The following is a 17,840-nucleotide window of genomic DNA, read 5'->3' as shown; positions in this document are numbered from 1 at the left end:
AACTGACGTTGATGCCCTTTCTACTCGTTCGGAATGGTACTACAACAAGAAGCGGGCCGAAGAAGCCACTGATGTCGATGCCATCTCCACGCGTTCGGAGTGGTATTATGAGTAAGCGAAAGGTCAAGTGTTTGACTCCGCGAGAATATTGCGGGGGATATCTGGCTTGTTGACTGCGTAGGAGAGAAATTATGTTTGTCTGGTAGCTGTTAACCATGGAATGCAAGTTGTTAAATAGTGCACGCGTACAGAGCATTTTGGATGGAGAGAAGTTGGTAACCCCTGAGAAGATGCTAAACACAAAATAACCAGGATTAGGTTTTAAGCCATTGTAAGACGATCACCCCATAAGGGAAAACTATCCCTAGATCCCTTCCCCTAGGGCAATGCCCTAACACGTATTATGGCTTACTACCAGCGGAGGGCTTGGCCCGTGTCCACTGGAATGAACGATCCCAAAGATGGGAACCCTGTCCATCATCCGACCTTGGTCGCCAATGACGCTGGAGCGGCCCGGGTGAGAAAGTTCAACCGTGCTTCTACCTCCGGCGGACCTCCACGGACCGTGTTTTGGATCTTCCCTATCAGCCCGATCATGATTATTTGAGCCTAGACCAAGTCTCGGCCGCCCTACCGCCACTGAATGTTGATGAAGATGGCATGCTCCGTGCGGAGTGTCTCCGCACTACGGCACCCAATTATCCGATTTTGGGAAACATGTCCATTCACCCTAGCTAGATGCGCGAATATAATGCTATCATCACCATTCCCCTCTTGCGGGGGGTGTGGGGAAACGTAGGTATTTTATCATGCTGATATGAAGAGCGTCGCTGGTCATATACAAATAGCTTCAGACATGTCCAAACTTTTTGGTGATATATGCTGAAGACGATACCATTGGTTATGGACCCTAACAAACGAGTTGTGGTTATTGGGGCCGGCATTGTCGGCGTGAACGTCGCAGATGAATTGAACTCACGGGGATGGAAGCACATTACTGTCATTGAGCAAGGTCCGTTGAGTATGCCAGGAGGTTCTACATCTCATGCCCCAGGGCTTGTCTTCCAGACGACACCCAGTAAGACAATGACGAACCTCGCCCGATATACCGTTGAAAAACTGCTGTCAATTGAAAAAGATGGGCAGAATTGTTTCAATCAAGTTGGCGGGCTGGAGGTTGCTACCACCCCTGCTAGACTAGAGGATCTGAAGCGCAAGCACGGATATGCATCATCCTGGGGAATCAATGCACGGCTCGTCACCACCGAGGAATGTGTTCAGATGTACCCTCTGCTCGACAGCAATGTGGTGCTAGGGGGGCTGCACATTCCCAGTGATGGACTGGCATTGGCGGCCCGGGCGACACAGCTTCTAATTGAACGAACGCGTGCTGCTGGGGTTCACTATATTGAACACACTCCTGTTACGGGAATCGATCGAGAGGACAACCGCGTGACGGGTGTGGTCACACCTAAGGGAACTGTTCCCGCGGATATTATTGTCTCCTGCGCAGGCTTCTGGGGTGTCGAGGTGGGCGACATGGCCGGTGTATCCATTCCTCTGCTTCCTCTAGCGCATCAATACGCGAAAACAACCCCCGTGCCGGCTCATATGAATCGTGAAGTGAATGAGAAGCCGAATGGATTAAATGCTAAATTGCCTATACTACGCCACCAAGACCAAGACCTCTACTACCGCGAGCATGGTGACCAGTATGGGATCGGGTATTATGGACATCGACCCTTGCCTGTTGTCGCTGCGTCGCTAGGATTGACATCTAGGCATGTGGACCACTACAACATGCCCTCACGGCTGGAATTTACCTCTGATGACTTCATTCCTGCATGGAGTGAGACGCAAAAGCTTCTCCCTGCCCTCCGCGATGTCCAAATCTCCGATGGTTTCAACGGCATCTTTTCATTCACTCCAGATGGTGGCCCACTCGTGGGACAAGCACCAAAGCTAGATGGTTTCTACGTCGCCGAAGCAGTTTGGGTTACGCATTCTGCTGGGGTTGCGCGGGCGATTGCAGAGATTCTCACGACAGGGTACTCTGAAATAGATATCACGGAGTGCGAGCTCTCTCGCTTCGAAGATGTTCAGTTATCACGCACTTATGTGACAGAGACATCCCAGCAAAATTTCGTCGAGATCTACGATATTCTTCATCCTCTACAACCAAAAGAATCCCCGAGAGGACTTCGGCTTAGTCCATTCTATGCGCAACAGCGAGCTCTGGGTGCGTTCTTCATGGATTTGGGAGGCTGGGAACGCCCATTTTGGTACGAATCAAATGCGCATCTCGTACAATCTCTCCCACCAAATTGGCGTCCAGTCGAACGAGATTCATGGTCGGCACGCTACCACTCGCCGATTGTGGCGGCAGAGGCGTGGAAAACTAGACATGCAGTTGCACTCTATGATATGACCTCATTTCATCGATTCATCGTTTCTGGTCCTGGAGCCGTCTATCTCCTGCAACAGTTGACGACTTGCAACGTTACTTCGAGCCCGGGGCACATCACTCATACCCTCCTCCTCAATAGGAACGGCACGATTCTAGGCGACATCTTTGTTACAAGATTGAGCCAGAATGAGTTCCAAATTGGCGCCAATAGCGCAACCGACCTGGCCTACCTTTCCAGACAGGCGCGCCACCACAGAGAAGACAATCCAATGCAGTGGGTTGACGTATACGACATAACTGGCAGTACATGCTGTATCGGTCTCTGGGGCCCTCGATCCCTTGATGTTATACGTACCATCAGTCCTAATGACCTGTCAAATAAGGGTTTACCTTACCTTCGTGCGCGGCATGGGACCATTGGTGGCATACCGGTAACGATTTTCCGGAAGTCATACGTCGGAGAATTCGGGTGGGAAGTCCAAACGACAGCCGAATATGGTCAGAACCTCTGGGATATCGTGTTGAAGGCCGGAAAACCACACGGACTTATCCCAGCAGGTCGCAGTGCCTTCAACTCGTTGCGGCTAGAAAAAGGGTATCGGGTATTTGGGACGGATATGACCACTGAACATGACCCATTCGAGGCCGGCGTTCTTTCGGCTATCGACCTAGGCAAGACAGACGACTTTGTGGGCAAGACTGCCATGCACCGCCGCTCAAAGCAACATGCTTCACGCAGACTCCGCTGCTTGATGGTCGATGATGGTCGATCTGTTGTAATGGGCAAGGAGCCGGTATTTTACCATAATAAGGCTGTTGGATACGTGACTACTGCCGGCTTTGCCTACACAATCCGCAAGCCCGTCACGTATGCGTGGCTCCCAAGTGACATTTCCGAAGGAGATACGGTCGAAATCGAATACTTCGGAAGACGTATTAGAGCTACTGTGACAGCTGAGCCATTGTTTGATGGGGAAGCAAGCCGTCAACAACCCGATAGATTGCTATCCCCCACATCTTCCAATATTCCAGTGAAGTCTATGCTATAATACATCGGTGGCCCTCACATTATTATGCCCAAGCTGTATGTTTATGTGTGGACTCTTATTTATGGGACACATGGCAGACATACAAATTACTTGGTCACTCGTCCTAATCAGTAACGTTCATAACGGGCGAAGCGTATCGTTATACTACCTCACTGTTATATTTTCTTCCTAGCATCGCTATTCTAGTCTTCTCAAACTTGTCAAGCAAGCACAATCGAATTTCGCCTTAAGAAATATATTGATATGGAAAACTACAATAATTATTGTAAAGGGCTAGTAGATAGTACCAGGTAGACATAGAAACAACAAGAGACAATGGCGGTGGCGGTGAAGGGAAAAGAAAAGAAACCAAAGGCGTAATTAGGTTTTCATTTTGCCTGGTCCAATATTGGTTGGCATGGATTCCAATGGGGACTATCGTCGTGACTCTGAGCGTCTTTTAGGCCGATCGCTCTCCAGTTAATATCCGAAACAGGCCGGGAAGTTCCTAGTAACCACACCCAGGATATTCCTAGTAGTGACTATTCAGGAATTCGGGTGCCGTCTTCCGGCCGCCAAAGTCTCACCACCAGTCAGATTGACAATCAATGAATTGCACCTAAGATTCACCGCGGGAAAATTGATCCAGGGAGGCCTACGGTCCTTCACATTGTGCACTCGAGCGCTTGTCCATGATAAATTTCTTTTTAACCAGCAAAAAAATAGGTAATAAGACGCAGAGATACCGAGCGCAGTAACTCACGTCTGGCACTGGACTCCCGTCGAGAAACACGTTCTGAAACGAAACGCCTTGTTCTGCTTTTGGATATACAAAATGACTGCAACTGATCTACATGTAATTGTAATTGGCGCAGGTAATTTCTACCTGAAAAATACTTTGTTGGTGTGCTATCGATAACAATGACTAGGGATAACGGGTCTACTTACATGTCAAGGACTAAAGAATGTGAATATATCCTCATAACCGCAGCCAATTGGTAATAGTTAACATATTGACAGGCTGGGATACGTCACTCAATATTTGAACGCGAAAGAGCCTTGAATTATCGCAGTAATGAATGGACTATGGCAATACATTGGGCACTCCCTTTACTGGATGAGATCTTGCCGAAGAATATACTCAGCAAGCTTCCAGAAATTGCTTGCAATCCCACTGCTGGTATTCATTCGGGTCTCTACCCGATAATCCATGGCGAAAGTGGAGATTTGATCACCGGTGTGCCGTACAAAGATGGTTTACGCGTACCGCGAAGCCGGATGAGGGAGTTATGTGCTGAGGGTATCAATGTACAGGTATGCTCTGTTTTTCCCTTTCTGAGAAGTTATATCTAAGCGGAGCATGAAGTACGGGAAAGAACTCATTGATGTAGCACTGAACGAGAGCGGAGAAGGAGTCACGGCCACTTTCTCTGACGACACAGTTGTCTCCGGGTCTCTAATCATCGGAGCCGATGGACCACGCTCTCGTGTACGGGAAATTGCAATGGAAGATCCCTCAAAGGCGTCAGTTACTAAATTCCCCATTTTCCATACAAATATGACCGTATGCTACAATAATGCCGAGAGGGCAAAGTATGTGCGTGAAAGGTATCCGACTAGCTATCTCGCATTAAGTGAGAAATGCTTCCATGCCTTCCAGTCCAGTTAGTATTGGTCCAGTCCTTTGAAAATGACATGTCTAACAGATAGATTTAGTATCAAGCATGCCAGATGGCCCGGATCATCCAGAGTCGTGGATCTTTCATATGGCAATGGCATGGTTGGGCGATAGTGACAACACAATGAGCTACTCAGAGCGTCTCGCCATGATCAAATCTCGTGCTGATGGAATGGGGGAGCCAGCACGTTCGGCATTCCTTTGGATGCCTGACGATACAGAAGTTCACAAGGCAGATATTAGCTACTGGATTACTGAACCATGGAATAATCGGCATGGTCGCCTCACTTTAGTGGGGGATGCAGCACACCCAATGCCCCCATGTGAGTTCTTGGAGGTTAATAACTTCATATTACATATTTTGACTAACATTTGCGGTCTCAAGATCGTGGACAGGGGTTAAATCATTGCATCTGCGATGTATTCCATTTATTAGGTGGCGCACGTGCTATCCGCGACGGTGAAAGTTCGCTTGAGGAGGTTATCACTGCCTATGAAGCAGAGATGGTTCCGCGGGGAAAGGAAGAAGTTACGTGTTCAGTGGAGAACGGTCTCATGCTGCATGATTGGAACAAAATCCAGGAGAGTCCAGTATTTCGTCGCGGGTTCAAACCCATGGATGGTCATGGTGATAATGGTGGCCAGGCTTAATGCAGTAATTCAAGAACATGATTAGCGAGGATATAATTGGAATATAACTAGCTTAGGCCATTTGTACCATTGTTGCTATCACTCTCTTTCGACCATCAAGGATGTGCTAGCTGTCCGTGTTCTAGTCTCATAAACCCCAATGCAATATCTGTGCTGGATGACACTAGTTGTTATTAAAGAGTAGTATATTAATTGTCCAGTATCTACTGAAAAATTATGGATCGTGCCCCCAAATCTGTGCGCTGACTCCTGACCACTTGGACGGGGAGCTCGGTGTACTGCGTAGGTGCTTTTCATTTGTTATGCGGCTTTCGGTGCCCGAACCCCGGTCATTGATTTCCTACCTATTTGTGTTCACGCCATATGCTGGAAAGCAAGGTAAAATGCACCCTTCGAGATATGAACCCTGTAGATCCATAACCTGGGTGTCATGTGTTTAGTTTTTGAATGAAATATACCGGTCATGGGACAAATAGACCACCTCGGGCCATCTACGGAGCTGGGTTCCTTGGTGATATATGAACACTATCGCAGCTCCTATAAACATTGTATGTTCTGCTTTTGCGAAATACCATTGGCGCCTCCGCTTCTCCCACAATATGGAGCAGGACTTCCTAGTAGAGATCGTCAAGGAAATCCTCGACAAAGCATGTGCACTCTCCCAGGAAATGTCACGTCGTAACATTTTCCCACCAGAGAACCTTCAGCTAGGGTCCTCATCCTCTCTCTGGACGACCCAGGACAAGAAGATTGACCATATACGTTCTACGGTACTCTCCCTAACCCAAAAGCTGACCGCACTACTCCAGGGACCTCATGAATTCCTTCATGATTACGTGTCTCGAAGCTGGGAACATGGAGCCTTCTACGCCCTACTGGAGTTTGATGTGCTGGAGAAGATACCCCTCATACCCGGTGCGGCAATTCCCATAGGAGAGCTCGCGTCACAAACGAGTTTGCCAGTAGAGAAGCTATTGCGTATTTGCCGACTTTTGGCAACGACTGGAATATTGTTGGAGCCCGAGCAGGGACACTTCGCACATACGGCTATTTCGGAAGAATTGGTCAATGATAATGCGTATAAGGACTTTATTGCATTTCAGCTTTTTGAAACTAGGGCCGCTAGTGTCCACTTGGCCGATTCACTACGTGAGACAAATTCGTTCTGGACTGGAAAATCTGCCTTCGAACTTGCGTGAGTTATGAATTTCTCTGGTCTCATGCGAGGTATTGCGACAATGCAAAGGGTACTAACAGATTTAGGTGGGGGATGCCTATGTACGACTGGCATGCTCAGAACCCTGAGAAGGGGAGACGTTTCGCAAAAGCGATGCAGAGTGTTTCAAAACGTAAGCACTGACACGTTCGAAAATAAACTAATTGATTCTGAAACCAACGAACCGTCAGGCCTCGACGCAGGCGATGACATGATTATAGATTGGGTCAGAGCGTTGCCATATGCAGCCCGTCCCGGGGCTTTGAAAATAATTGAAGTCCAGGGGAAAACAGGGTCGTTCTCATCCCAGCTGGCATGTTTGTTCCCGAATATTGAGTTTGAGGTCCAGGATTCCTCACTCGAATCCATAAACCAAGGAAAGGAGAGTTTGAATCTGGAACTTAGATCTCGGGTAAGCTTCCAACACAGAGATCTGTTTACCCCACGGAAAAGAGAGCTATCCAGCGATATTGCAGCTAGCGTTTTCCTGTTGAGGGGAGTTCTCTGGAATCTCGACGATGACCAAGTAATTACGTTGCTGCAGAGCTTTATTGCAGCTATGGAGCACTCTGAAGAGACTCGAATTGTTATTTGCGATCTAGTTTCTCCGTCATGGTGCACATTTGAACCCTATATCGAGAGGGCATATAGAAGACGGGACGTGACGCTAATGACAATGCACAACGTCAAGCAACGGACCGCTGCCGAATGGAGCCATCTGATCGCTGCGGCCAGTCCACTATTTACAGTTCGTTCTGACTTACTTGATCATTGTTGGACAAGACAAACAAAGCTAACCCTCTGTAGTATCAATACACGGAGAAATTCACATCTCATAGCTGCAGGGGGCTGTGGGATATCCAGGTAAAAAATTGAAGTCGCATTTTATGTATTGGACGTGCTTGGCCTTATCCGATCTTCAAACAGTAGGAACCAGTTGTACTTTGCAGCTTGAGGTCGAAAATTCCATGTAATCCAAGCATCCGTATATTGTCTGACAGCCTTATTTATGGATTCCACCAAATACATAACGTGACGCGAAAAGAATGATGCCAGAGATAGCACAAAGCATTGCACAGTGTAGTTCCTAATTTGGGATATCCATCTCCAACTTTAATCTTAATCATCGTACACAACCTTTCCACTTGCCACATGTGTCTCGAACCATCCCATGACCACAGTTGTCCTGGAACTATCTGCGAAGTTGTCATGGTCAGGGACAACGACGTTCTTAAAGTGTGCGTCGTCACGGACACGCAAGTAGTCCTCCATGTTGTTGAATATGATTTGGATTACGGCATCGCAGTTGGATACTTTGTCCTTGCTGATGCGGTCTTCATAAATTGTACCAACGAGTTCCTCTTTCATTTGGCTGGTATTATGCTGCTGTACATATATCTTAGCTTCTTATCTTAGAGAAAAGTCGCAAATGGTGTAGATACCATTGTATAAGAATCAATTTTGCATCTTGCCAGAAGACCTTTAAGCTTCGGAGCATGGACACGGCTTATGTATTCATGGTATTCTGCCTCGCTCATCCCAGGTTTCCGACATCCCAAAATAGTAATGGCGTACATTAAACCGGGTGTAGATTCCAAGTTCAGAACTGGGTGAATAATGGCAAAGGCTCTAGCCTCTTCGTAAAAGCTCCCACGGCCGCAATTACTTATAATATAAGCTGAGGTGAGGTTCCGGATGCCCGAGAGCGAGCATTCCGATTTTCGCGCATGGATCAAGGATGCCAATGCCGCCAAGGCGTTTAAACACATTGACCAGTAGGACATCCAAGAGACAGCCAGTGACTGTCTTCACAATATCGGTGGCATGTAAGCCACATGTCAAATAAAACTCACCTCCGCGGTAGGTGGACTGGTTGGTTAGCGATCTAACTCTCGGCGTCCGTAGCCCGAGACAAGTTTTAAACCCTGGTCTTGTGGGCAGCGTCATGTATTTCGGGGATTGAAATATAAAAAACTGGATATCAGTGCGTCACTAATCCCGGGTAAAATTAAAATCGAGCATTTAAGGAAAATATCTCAGTACTCGTCCTCATCACCGTTTGTTGTTGTAACAATGATGGACGGAGACAGACCTGAGGATCCATGCCAGGTCATCCTGCTTGGGGACTTGAGCTCGGTGAACATGAAAGGGAGTTTACAATTCCTACTCCATATCAAGTCCAATCCACTTCTTTCATCGTTCTTTGATCGCACAAATCATTCACTTCGTCGTTTACTGGAGACCCTTCCCGGGGAGCAGCAGGACCTTTTCCCCCGGTTCACCACCCTTATCGACCTGCTCTCTCGGCTTGGTGAAACTCCGGGAACACCAATTCTTTCATTTTTCTTGCTCAGTGTGGAACAAATTGCTCAATGCATTGTGTATGTATTAGCTTTCGTCATATGAAATGCAGTGACTGATCGTTATAGGTTCTTCACGAGCAACCCAAAGCCATATCCTCCAAGAAATACATACCTGATAGCTCCCTGTGCCGGTGGATTCTGCGCATCAGCACTTAGTTGTTCCGTGACCCTTTCAGATCTTGTGGATAATGGGGTAGAAACTGCGATAATAGCGTTTCGAACAGCACTGCGCTCCTATAACCTTGCCCGAAGCATCGCTTTCCCAGAACAGGTACCGCACAACAAATGGTCCGCAATCGTGACCCCACAGGGAGACGCTAGGCTCAATGAGCTGCTGCAAAAATATACTGTAAGTGGTCGTTAGTTTAACCTGTTTCCTGTGTGTTTCTGACTTCGATGGATACAGACAGGGCCTCGTAAGTCCATGCTCTGGACGAGCGCTATCACCTCTACACCAACATGCACAGTGAGCGGGAGCCCTTCAATACTAAGAGATTTTCTTGAAACATGTGCGGAAAAGGTAAAGTATCGATATATGGATATAGAGTCTCCGTACCACTCGGAGGATCTATTTGGTGAAAAGGATGTCGACAACATAATCAGCCATGTTTCTAGGACATCTCGGACATCTCAGAGGTCCCACATCCCAATACTATCATCAGCTACTGGCGAAGTAATTCCAGAAGGGGATCTTGTCAATCTGTTGCGGGCTATTGTTCATGAAACATTGCGAGAGCCCATCCGATGGGATCTCATACTGGAGTCATGCAAGGCTATGATGACGAAGGATGGGAGTGACTGGACTATTCTTCCGTTCTCGAGCAATGCGGTCACAATGGTTGCGGCATCCTTGACACAACAGGAGAACCTCAGGGTAACTGTAAGAGATGTCACGGGGCATGGAACCCATTACGAGGACCACGCACCTACAGGCCGCTTTGATGATTCAAAAATTGCGATTATCGGGTACTCAGGTCGCTTCCCATCAGCTGCGTCTAATGAAGCGTTTTGGGAGCTTCTGAGAGCGGGCCGTGATGTACATCGCGAGGTTCCGCGCGACCGTTTTGACTGGGAAACATATTATGACCCTACGGGCAAAAGGAGAAACACGAGTAGGGTCAAGTACGGGTGTTGGATTGATAATCCAGGCCTCTTTGACACAAAATTCTTCAATATGTCCCCGAGGGAAGCCGAGAATACTGACCCAGCCCAGAGATTGGCCATCACTACAACATACGAGGCGATGGAAATGGCGGGAATGGTACGTAACCGTACCCCCAGCACGCAGCAAGATCGTGTAGGTGTCTTTTTCGGAACAACCAGCGATGACTGGAGAGAGGTCAACAGTGGGCAGGATGTTGGAACATATTTTATACCTGGTGGCAACCGGGCATTCGTACCAGGCCGCATAAGCTACTTCTTCCGGTTCTCTGGTCCCAGCCTGAGCATAGATACGGCATGTTCGTCCAGCTTTGCCGCTATTCAGGCAGCATGTAGTTACCTCTGGAGAGGGGAGTGTGACACAGCTATCGCAGGTGGGACAAATGTCCTGACCAATCCGGACAATTTTGCAGGCTTGGATCGCGGCCATTTTCTGTCAACTACAGGTAGGTCTTTGCTTGTCAGATATGGTATTCCCCTCAAAAAAATGACGTTGTTGAACTGATAAACAAGTAGGAAACTGTAATGCCTTTGATGACGAAGCCAGCGGATACTGTCGATCTGACGCTGTCGCATCAGTCATCCTCAAACGACTTGAAGACGCAGAGGCCGACAAGGATCCTATATTCGCGGTCATTGTGGGAACCAACACCAATCATTGTGGACAAACGGACAGCATTACTAGACCTCACGAAGGTGACCAAGTTAGTGTGTTCAAGCGGATTGTGCGTCACTCCGGTATCGACCCTATAGACGTCAGTTATGTCGAAATGCACGGGACTGGAACACAGGCTGGAGATGCGACGGAGATGAATTCAGTACTCTCCGTTTTTGTGCCGGAGTATAAACGAATGCAGAAATCCCCAGCAATGCCTCTCTATATAGGGTCAGCAAAGGCGAATATCGGTCACGCTGAGTCCGCGTCAGGCGTGTCGTCACTCATCAAAGTAATATTGATGATGAAGCACAATGAGATCCCACCGCATTGTGGAATAAAGAACCGTATCAATCATAACTATCCCCTTGATCTAGCACAGCGTGGAGTTCATATCGCACTAGAGGTCAAACCTTGGAAGCGTGACGATATGCCAGGACAAAAACGCTCAGTGTTTCTGAACAATTTCAGTGCGGCCGGTGGTAATACCGCAATGCTGGTTGAAGATGCACCGCCCCCCAGGGCTTCTCGCACAACAGAGGATCGTCGTCTAATCCATCCAGTGACCGTCTCTGCAAAGACGCCCGCATCGTTGATAGGGAATATGAATGCACTAATTGCGTTTATCGGGAAATCTTCCTCTTCTCCACTAGGGGCCATTTCGTACACAACAACCGCCAGGAGGATGCATCATAACTACCGCGTCATAGTCTCCGGCACTGACCATGAGTCTGTTTTGTCGGCTTTAAAGTCATCAGTCGATCACATGAAAAGCTCAATTGCGGATGTTAAACCCATTCCAGTAGGAGGAAAAAGGAAACCTCAGACGGTATTCATGTTTTCGGGCCAAGGTGTGCTATATGCGGAGTTAGCACGGCCACTCTTTGTGATAAATCCATCCTTCCGTTCTACTATTTTGGAGTTCAATCGTCTGTCAAATATTCAGGGATTCCCCTCGTTTGTTGGCTTAATCGACGGGGATATCACAAGTACAGAACTGTCTGATGTCAGTGCTCCTCTTGCGCAACTTGCGTTGGTTTGCATTCAGATTGCTCTTTATGAGCTTTGGAAGTCATGGGGGGTTACACCCTCTGCCGTTATTGGACACAGCTTGGGTGAATATCCTGCACTCTACGCAGCAGGTGTTTTGAGTATCGCTGATGTTATATATCTTGTGGGGTCACGGGCGGCCGCTTTGGAAAGATTTTGCACAAGAAATACGCATTCCATGCTCGCCGTCAAGGCCTCAAGAGATGTTGTGGATAAATTAGTGTCAGGCGGATGTGAACTTGCATGCATCAACCACCCCACTGGGCACGTCATTGCTGGCCCAAACGACAAAATAACGGAATTATCACATCGAGCAAATGAAGCCGGGATTGAAACTGTCCTGTTAAATGTCCCATTTGCTTTTCACTCCTCACAAGTTGACCCTATCCTTACCGGGTTTCAACAAGATGCATCTCGTGCAACTTACCATTCTCCAGTTATTCCAATATTATCTCCTCTGCTTGAAAGGGTCGTGCCTGCTAGAGATAGGCATGTTCTGACATCGCAATATCTTCCAGCTGCCTGTAGGGGCACGGTCAACTTCTCTCGGGCACTTACTACGGCATCAGAGGTGGTCAATTTGGAACACACGATCTGGCTCGACATTGGAGCACATCCACTTTGCAGTGTCATGGTAAAGGGGACACTCGGTCCGGAAACGAAAACAATTGCAACCCTACGACAAAATGTGGACCCCTACAAAACCATAGTATCGGGACTTGAAACGCTGTATCTTGCCGGCGTGGACATAAATTGGAATGAATATCATCGGTATTTCACTGCTTCGCACAATGTTATCGACCTTCCTTTGTACTCATGGGATTTGAAGAATTACTGGATTCAGTACCGTCATGACTTCCTTCTTACAAAGGGTGAACCAGTTCTAGAGGTCGCTTCATGTCTCCAGAGCAGATATCTTTCACCTACTGCTCAGCATATAGTCGAGGAGTCTCATGGTACTGAACAGTCGTCGATACTTGTGGAGTCAGATATATTTCATGAAAAGCTATTACCGATACTGCAAGGTCATTTAGTGAATGGCGCGGCCCTTTCTCCATCGGTACTCTGCGCAATTCCCTTTTCCCAGAATGTCATGGCTAACAGCATATAGTCAATGTATGCGGACCTTGCTCTGACTGTCGCCAATTACCTCATCTTGCAGTCTCCCAACAAGCTCTCGATAGAAACGACGGGATTAGATGTTGCCAACGTGCGAGTCGACAATCCGCTAATTGCACGGCCCACTGAGACATCTCATTTGTTCCAGGTATCCGCTGGTGCCAATTGGCTAAGCAATATTATTTCCATGAAGATATTTAGCGTTGGTTCAAATGGTAAACGCTCCACATCACATGCCAGACTTGAAGTCCGAGTCATCCCACAACAGCGATGGTTGAATGAATGGAAGAGAAATACACATCTCATCACAAGCCGCATCGATGCCCTAAATGCAGGCTTACATAACCATAGCCATGAAACTCATCTTATCAAGCGTGGTATGGCCTATAAGTTGTTTGCTGCTATAGTGGAGTACCAAAGGGAATACCAAGGCATGTCTGAGATAATCTTGGATAGCCATCGACTGGAAGCCGTGTCCACTGTGGACTTTCAGGTGGGAAAGGAAGAGTTTTATCTAAACCCTCGATGGATTGACAGTCTCGGTGGTATTGCTGGGTTCATTATGAACGCGAATGACGCTGTTGATAGTCGGGAACAGGTGTTTATTAACCACGGGTGGGAGAGAATGCGTATTGCAGAGCCTTTTGAGCAAGGTAAATCCTACCGGGCATATAATCGCATGCAGCTGGTTGAAAATACCACTTACGCTGGTGACACCTACATCCTGGACGACGGACGAATTGTCGCCATTTTCGAGGGCGTGACGGTATGGTCCATCTCGCAAGTCGTTCAGGCTTTGCTGATTTATCAATAGTTCCAAGGTGTTCCACGCCGAGTACTAGACCATTTGCTCCCAAGTAACGCTGCAAAGGCAGTAACACAGGCCCAGAAAGCCGTACCCTCTGCTGAAGTCCGCAGTACCAAGACCACGCCGGGTGAAAAACACGTTATACGCCCAAGCTCCAAGTTGACTCCACTTACACCTTCATCTTCTAGTAACTTTGGTCGCTTATTAGCTCTGATCGGGGAGGAGGTTGGAGTTGCACCTTCCGAGCTCACAGCAGACGTCGATTTTGCAGCCCTCGGGATAGACTCCCTTTTATCGCTTACTATTACAGCGAAGATTCGGGATGAGCTAGGACTTGAGTTGCCTTCCTCTGTCTTCGTTGACCAGCCGACTGTAGGCGAACTACAGAATTTGGTTGGCGGCAGACAAAATCATGATGTGAGCGGCGCGGACATCAGCAGCGACGATGATATGCCCGACACACAAGTGACTAGCAGTGCCACGTCTGCATACCCAGGTACCCCATCAACTGGCCAATGCTCCTTATCTGACCAGGCTCGAGCTACTATTGTATTACGACAAATTGTTTCAGAAGAAACGCAGGTCCCCATTGATGAGCTGAAGCCATCTACCTCCCTAACGGACATTGGCGTCGATTCGCTGCTTGGCCTGACCATTAGCGGTAAGATCCAAGAGCTCCTTGAGGTTGATATCTCCGGGAATACCATAATGGGGTTTGAGACACTCCAGGAATTCGAAGACAATATTTGTAGTGAGCTTGGGCTACCAAAGCCATGCGTGGGAGCAAAGTCACCGGTGCCAGGGGATCTAGAAGTACCGACATTTTCAGCGTGCACAGCAATCCCACCGCCACTGATATCTTCAGGAGTCGAATCACTTCCCCAGGCCACGTCAATACTCCTATCGGGCTCTCCTCATACGGCTCGAGTCATTCTCTTCCTCTTCCCCGATGGTTCAGGATCGGCATCTTCTTATGCCGCATTAGCCCCCGCTATAGGCCCCGACGCAGTAGCCGTTTATGGTCTAAATTGTCCCTGGCGGAAAACGGCAACAGACATGACCCGCCTCGGAATCACGATGGCTACAATGGTTGCTCAATATATTCCGGAGGTGCAACGACTCGTCCAACAATGCTATTCACAGGGAAACAGGCCATATATTGCACTGGGTGGATGGTCTGCTGGCGGAATTCTGGCTGTAGAAGCAGTCAGGCAGCTTCGCGCGCAAGGCTTGACCTCTATATCTCACCTGGTGCTATTAGATTCTCCCAATCCCATCGGCCTTCAAAATCCGCCCAAACGCATGTATGATTTCTTCGATTCGCTGGGTATCTTTGGGAATTCTCCGACAAGTCCCAACAACAAGGCGAAGGCAAAGACACCCGACTGGCTGGTGGCGCACTTCGACGCATTCATTCGGATTCTCGATGAGTACGAGCCTAGTCCCCTCCCTAATGCGCCAGTATCGTTGATTATCTATGCTCGTGACGGCGTTTGCAAGGACCCAAATGGTCCCAAGCTTGAGATTAGGCCAGATGATCCTCGTGAAATGATTTGGCTCATCAACAACCGTACAGACTTTTCAGCGGATGGGTGGTCCAGCATACTTGGCCGGGAGCAACTGGATATTGAAGTACTAGACGACGTCAATCATTTTACCCTGATGGATCGTGGACCGAGTATGGACACGTTAGGTGGTATTGTGGCAAATTTCTTGGGACGCAGGTGACCGATATTTTATATTGTCATTGTCTGATCGAATTTTCTGTTAAAACACTCTATAGAATTGTAGTGGTTGCAAAACACTTAGTCTCCGACGCGTGGAATTTCTAGCTATTCTCGTTGTTTGTTTTCTTGTATTCCCTTCTCCTGACTAAATTTTTTTTTCATTTCTTCACTACGATTTTCCAAATATGCCTTGCCTGGCGGCGCCATCGGGCGTGCTCAAATCTGTCAAATATTATTATATCCAAGATTTAGTATACTTCGAGTGAGATGTGTCCTGTATTTCTTTGCCCTTTCTTAGGTTCCTTTCTGTGCAGTGGTCGTCTTCCGCAAGATTGCATGTATTAGATGTATATTTTATTTTGATGTTTTCGAATTATTCGGACCATAGACTACCCATGTTGTCGTTATGGCCGCAACCAGTATTGAGTCGACATACACTGAAAGACATTTTATCTAAGAATAATGCGGGTACTCTGTACAACTTCTACACTATACTCATGACGTACAGCACGCTTTAAACCTTGAAAACTTCCATATCCCATTCCCTGGCATCTGTTCGATCTGAAAGCCATGTACCATCCGTTGGCGTGTTTGGATATATAGGCGTCGGATCTGTTGATGAATTGTAAAACACGCCCCCTGGTGTAACTATAAAATTGGATGGGGAATCTAACGTCGGCAGATCTGTAGCCCAATTTGGACGAAATACGGGCGTAGGAAATCCCGTATGTGATGGAGACACGGAATTCTCCCAGCTCCACATACCTGCAGCATCCATCGTCTGACCTGACCCCTGAAAAGTGCCGGACACAGGAGGGACTGGGTCTCCGGATAGGCTCAATTCGGATGCTTGGTCTTCTGTTCCATGGCCGATGACGGTGCGATTCGGTTCGTCATATTGTCTCACGGCACATAGAACTTGTATGAAGCGTTCGAGTACATTCTCCAGCTTGTGACTGTGTAGTCCAGATTTATCTTCAGTACGGACAAAAGGTACACAGTTCTGGAAGCAAGAGAGCAATTGTTGGAGCAAATTCGTATCCCCTTCGACGTCTGTTTGAATATTTTGTCTATCGGCAGTGCACCGCACGGTCCCCACGGCATTTCTAGCAATAGCAAAGACAGCCGTAATTGGGAAATTTTTGATCAGGCGATGCAAGGGGATCGGAGTTCGTGAGCCGGTTTGCTGTTCTGGCAGCTTGCTTGCAGGATGGAATGCCGGCGAGGAGAAAGGTGATGATAGAGAAGGAAGTTCCATGAATGCTGTGTCGCGGGTCTGGACTGGAGTGCTCAAAATGCCCAGAAGCTCTTGGAGCTGGTTCTTCATCACTAAATCTTCGTCTTCAGCACAGGATAAAACGATGAGTAAACAGGCTAACCGAGCGTCACAGAGGACTGGATAGGTGAAAATATCCCTATTTGCCATGGCGATGTGCATACGGGTTCCAAGAAACTGTAAATGAAGCACAATAGCATTGACGGTGGTTGGTTGGGTGGATGATGGTACATTATACTGCTGCTGCCATAGTTGTAGCTCCTGGTGTAGGTGACGCAGCATATTGACACATTCATCAGGTGAAGTCTCAGCGCATTTAACGGCGCAATGGACCTTGTCTTGTATATTAGCTAACTCCCAGTGGGCACAATAGTTAGAATCGTCGATCGTGAGTGTCAATCCCCCCTCAAGCGACCCTAGAGAGCCGGAGGCCGTCATATAGTACCGATCACGAATATATAGTGATTGGTAAACTTTACGGCGCTCCTCCTTTTCCGCCAGTGAGGGGCAGTATGTGGCAATACGACCATGTGAGTTTTGTTGCAGTCCTGCTTGTCGGGCTAGAAAACAAGCCTGAGTCATGTAAAAGTTGCCAAGTGCTTCATCTCCCGGATAACACTGCTCACAAAACGTTGCCTAGGAAAACAGAGTTTAGTAATACAACCAATGGTAGAGGGGGGGTGTTACCAGAGCTTACGAGT

General features: G+C 47.8%; 4 protein-coding genes across 4 annotated transcripts in view; all 4 read left to right on the top strand.

Annotated features, from left to right (window-relative positions):
- Window positions 1-256, top strand: part of BDV59DRAFT_174793 (uncharacterized protein) — a gene marked incomplete at its 5' end in the record, with an annotated part of 452 nt that extends 196 nt beyond the window's left edge. Inside the window, one exon of the mRNA XM_073689134.1 lies at window positions 1-256. Coding sequence (XP_073549425.1) covers window positions 1-173 — 173 coding nt within the window.
- A 297-nt stretch (window positions 257-553) lies between these two features.
- Window positions 554-3,670, top strand: BDV59DRAFT_174791 (GcvT family protein). The gene has a single exon (XM_073689133.1). It carries the CDS (start codon window positions 880-882, stop codon window positions 3,454-3,456), a length of 2,577 nt encoding a protein of 858 aa, XP_073549424.1. The 5' UTR covers window positions 554-879; the 3' UTR covers window positions 3,457-3,670.
- Window positions 3,671-5,048: 1,378 nt separating this feature from the next.
- Window positions 5,049-5,795, top strand: BDV59DRAFT_163019 (FAD-dependent oxidoreductase). Its single transcript, XM_073687590.1, has 3 exons — window positions 5,049-5,099; window positions 5,152-5,436; window positions 5,499-5,795. Exons 2-3 carry the CDS (start codon window positions 5,160-5,162, stop codon window positions 5,762-5,764), a joined length of 543 nt encoding a protein of 180 aa, XP_073549423.1. The 5' UTR covers window positions 5,049-5,099; window positions 5,152-5,159; the 3' UTR covers window positions 5,765-5,795.
- A 4,326-nt stretch (window positions 5,796-10,121) lies between these two features.
- BDV59DRAFT_212018 (uncharacterized protein) lies at window positions 10,122-15,864 on the top strand (the record flags this gene model as incomplete). The annotated part of the gene is made up of 4 exons (XM_073695930.1): window positions 10,122-10,950; window positions 11,021-13,269; window positions 13,321-14,094; window positions 14,143-15,864. The coding sequence occupies 4 exons, from the start codon at window positions 10,122-10,124 to the stop codon at window positions 15,862-15,864; spliced, it is 5,574 nt and encodes a 1,857-aa protein (XP_073549422.1).
- Between the last annotated feature and the right edge of the window lie 1,976 nt (window positions 15,865-17,840).

The sequence above is a fragment of the Aspergillus ambiguus genome, assembly GCF_047715705.1.
Source record: "Aspergillus ambiguus strain CBS 117.58 unplaced genomic scaffold BDV59scaffold_9, whole genome shotgun sequence".
Taxonomy (NCBI): domain Eukaryota; kingdom Fungi; phylum Ascomycota; class Eurotiomycetes; order Eurotiales; family Aspergillaceae; genus Aspergillus; species Aspergillus ambiguus.
This window is presented reverse-complemented; position numbering and strand designations above follow the sequence as displayed.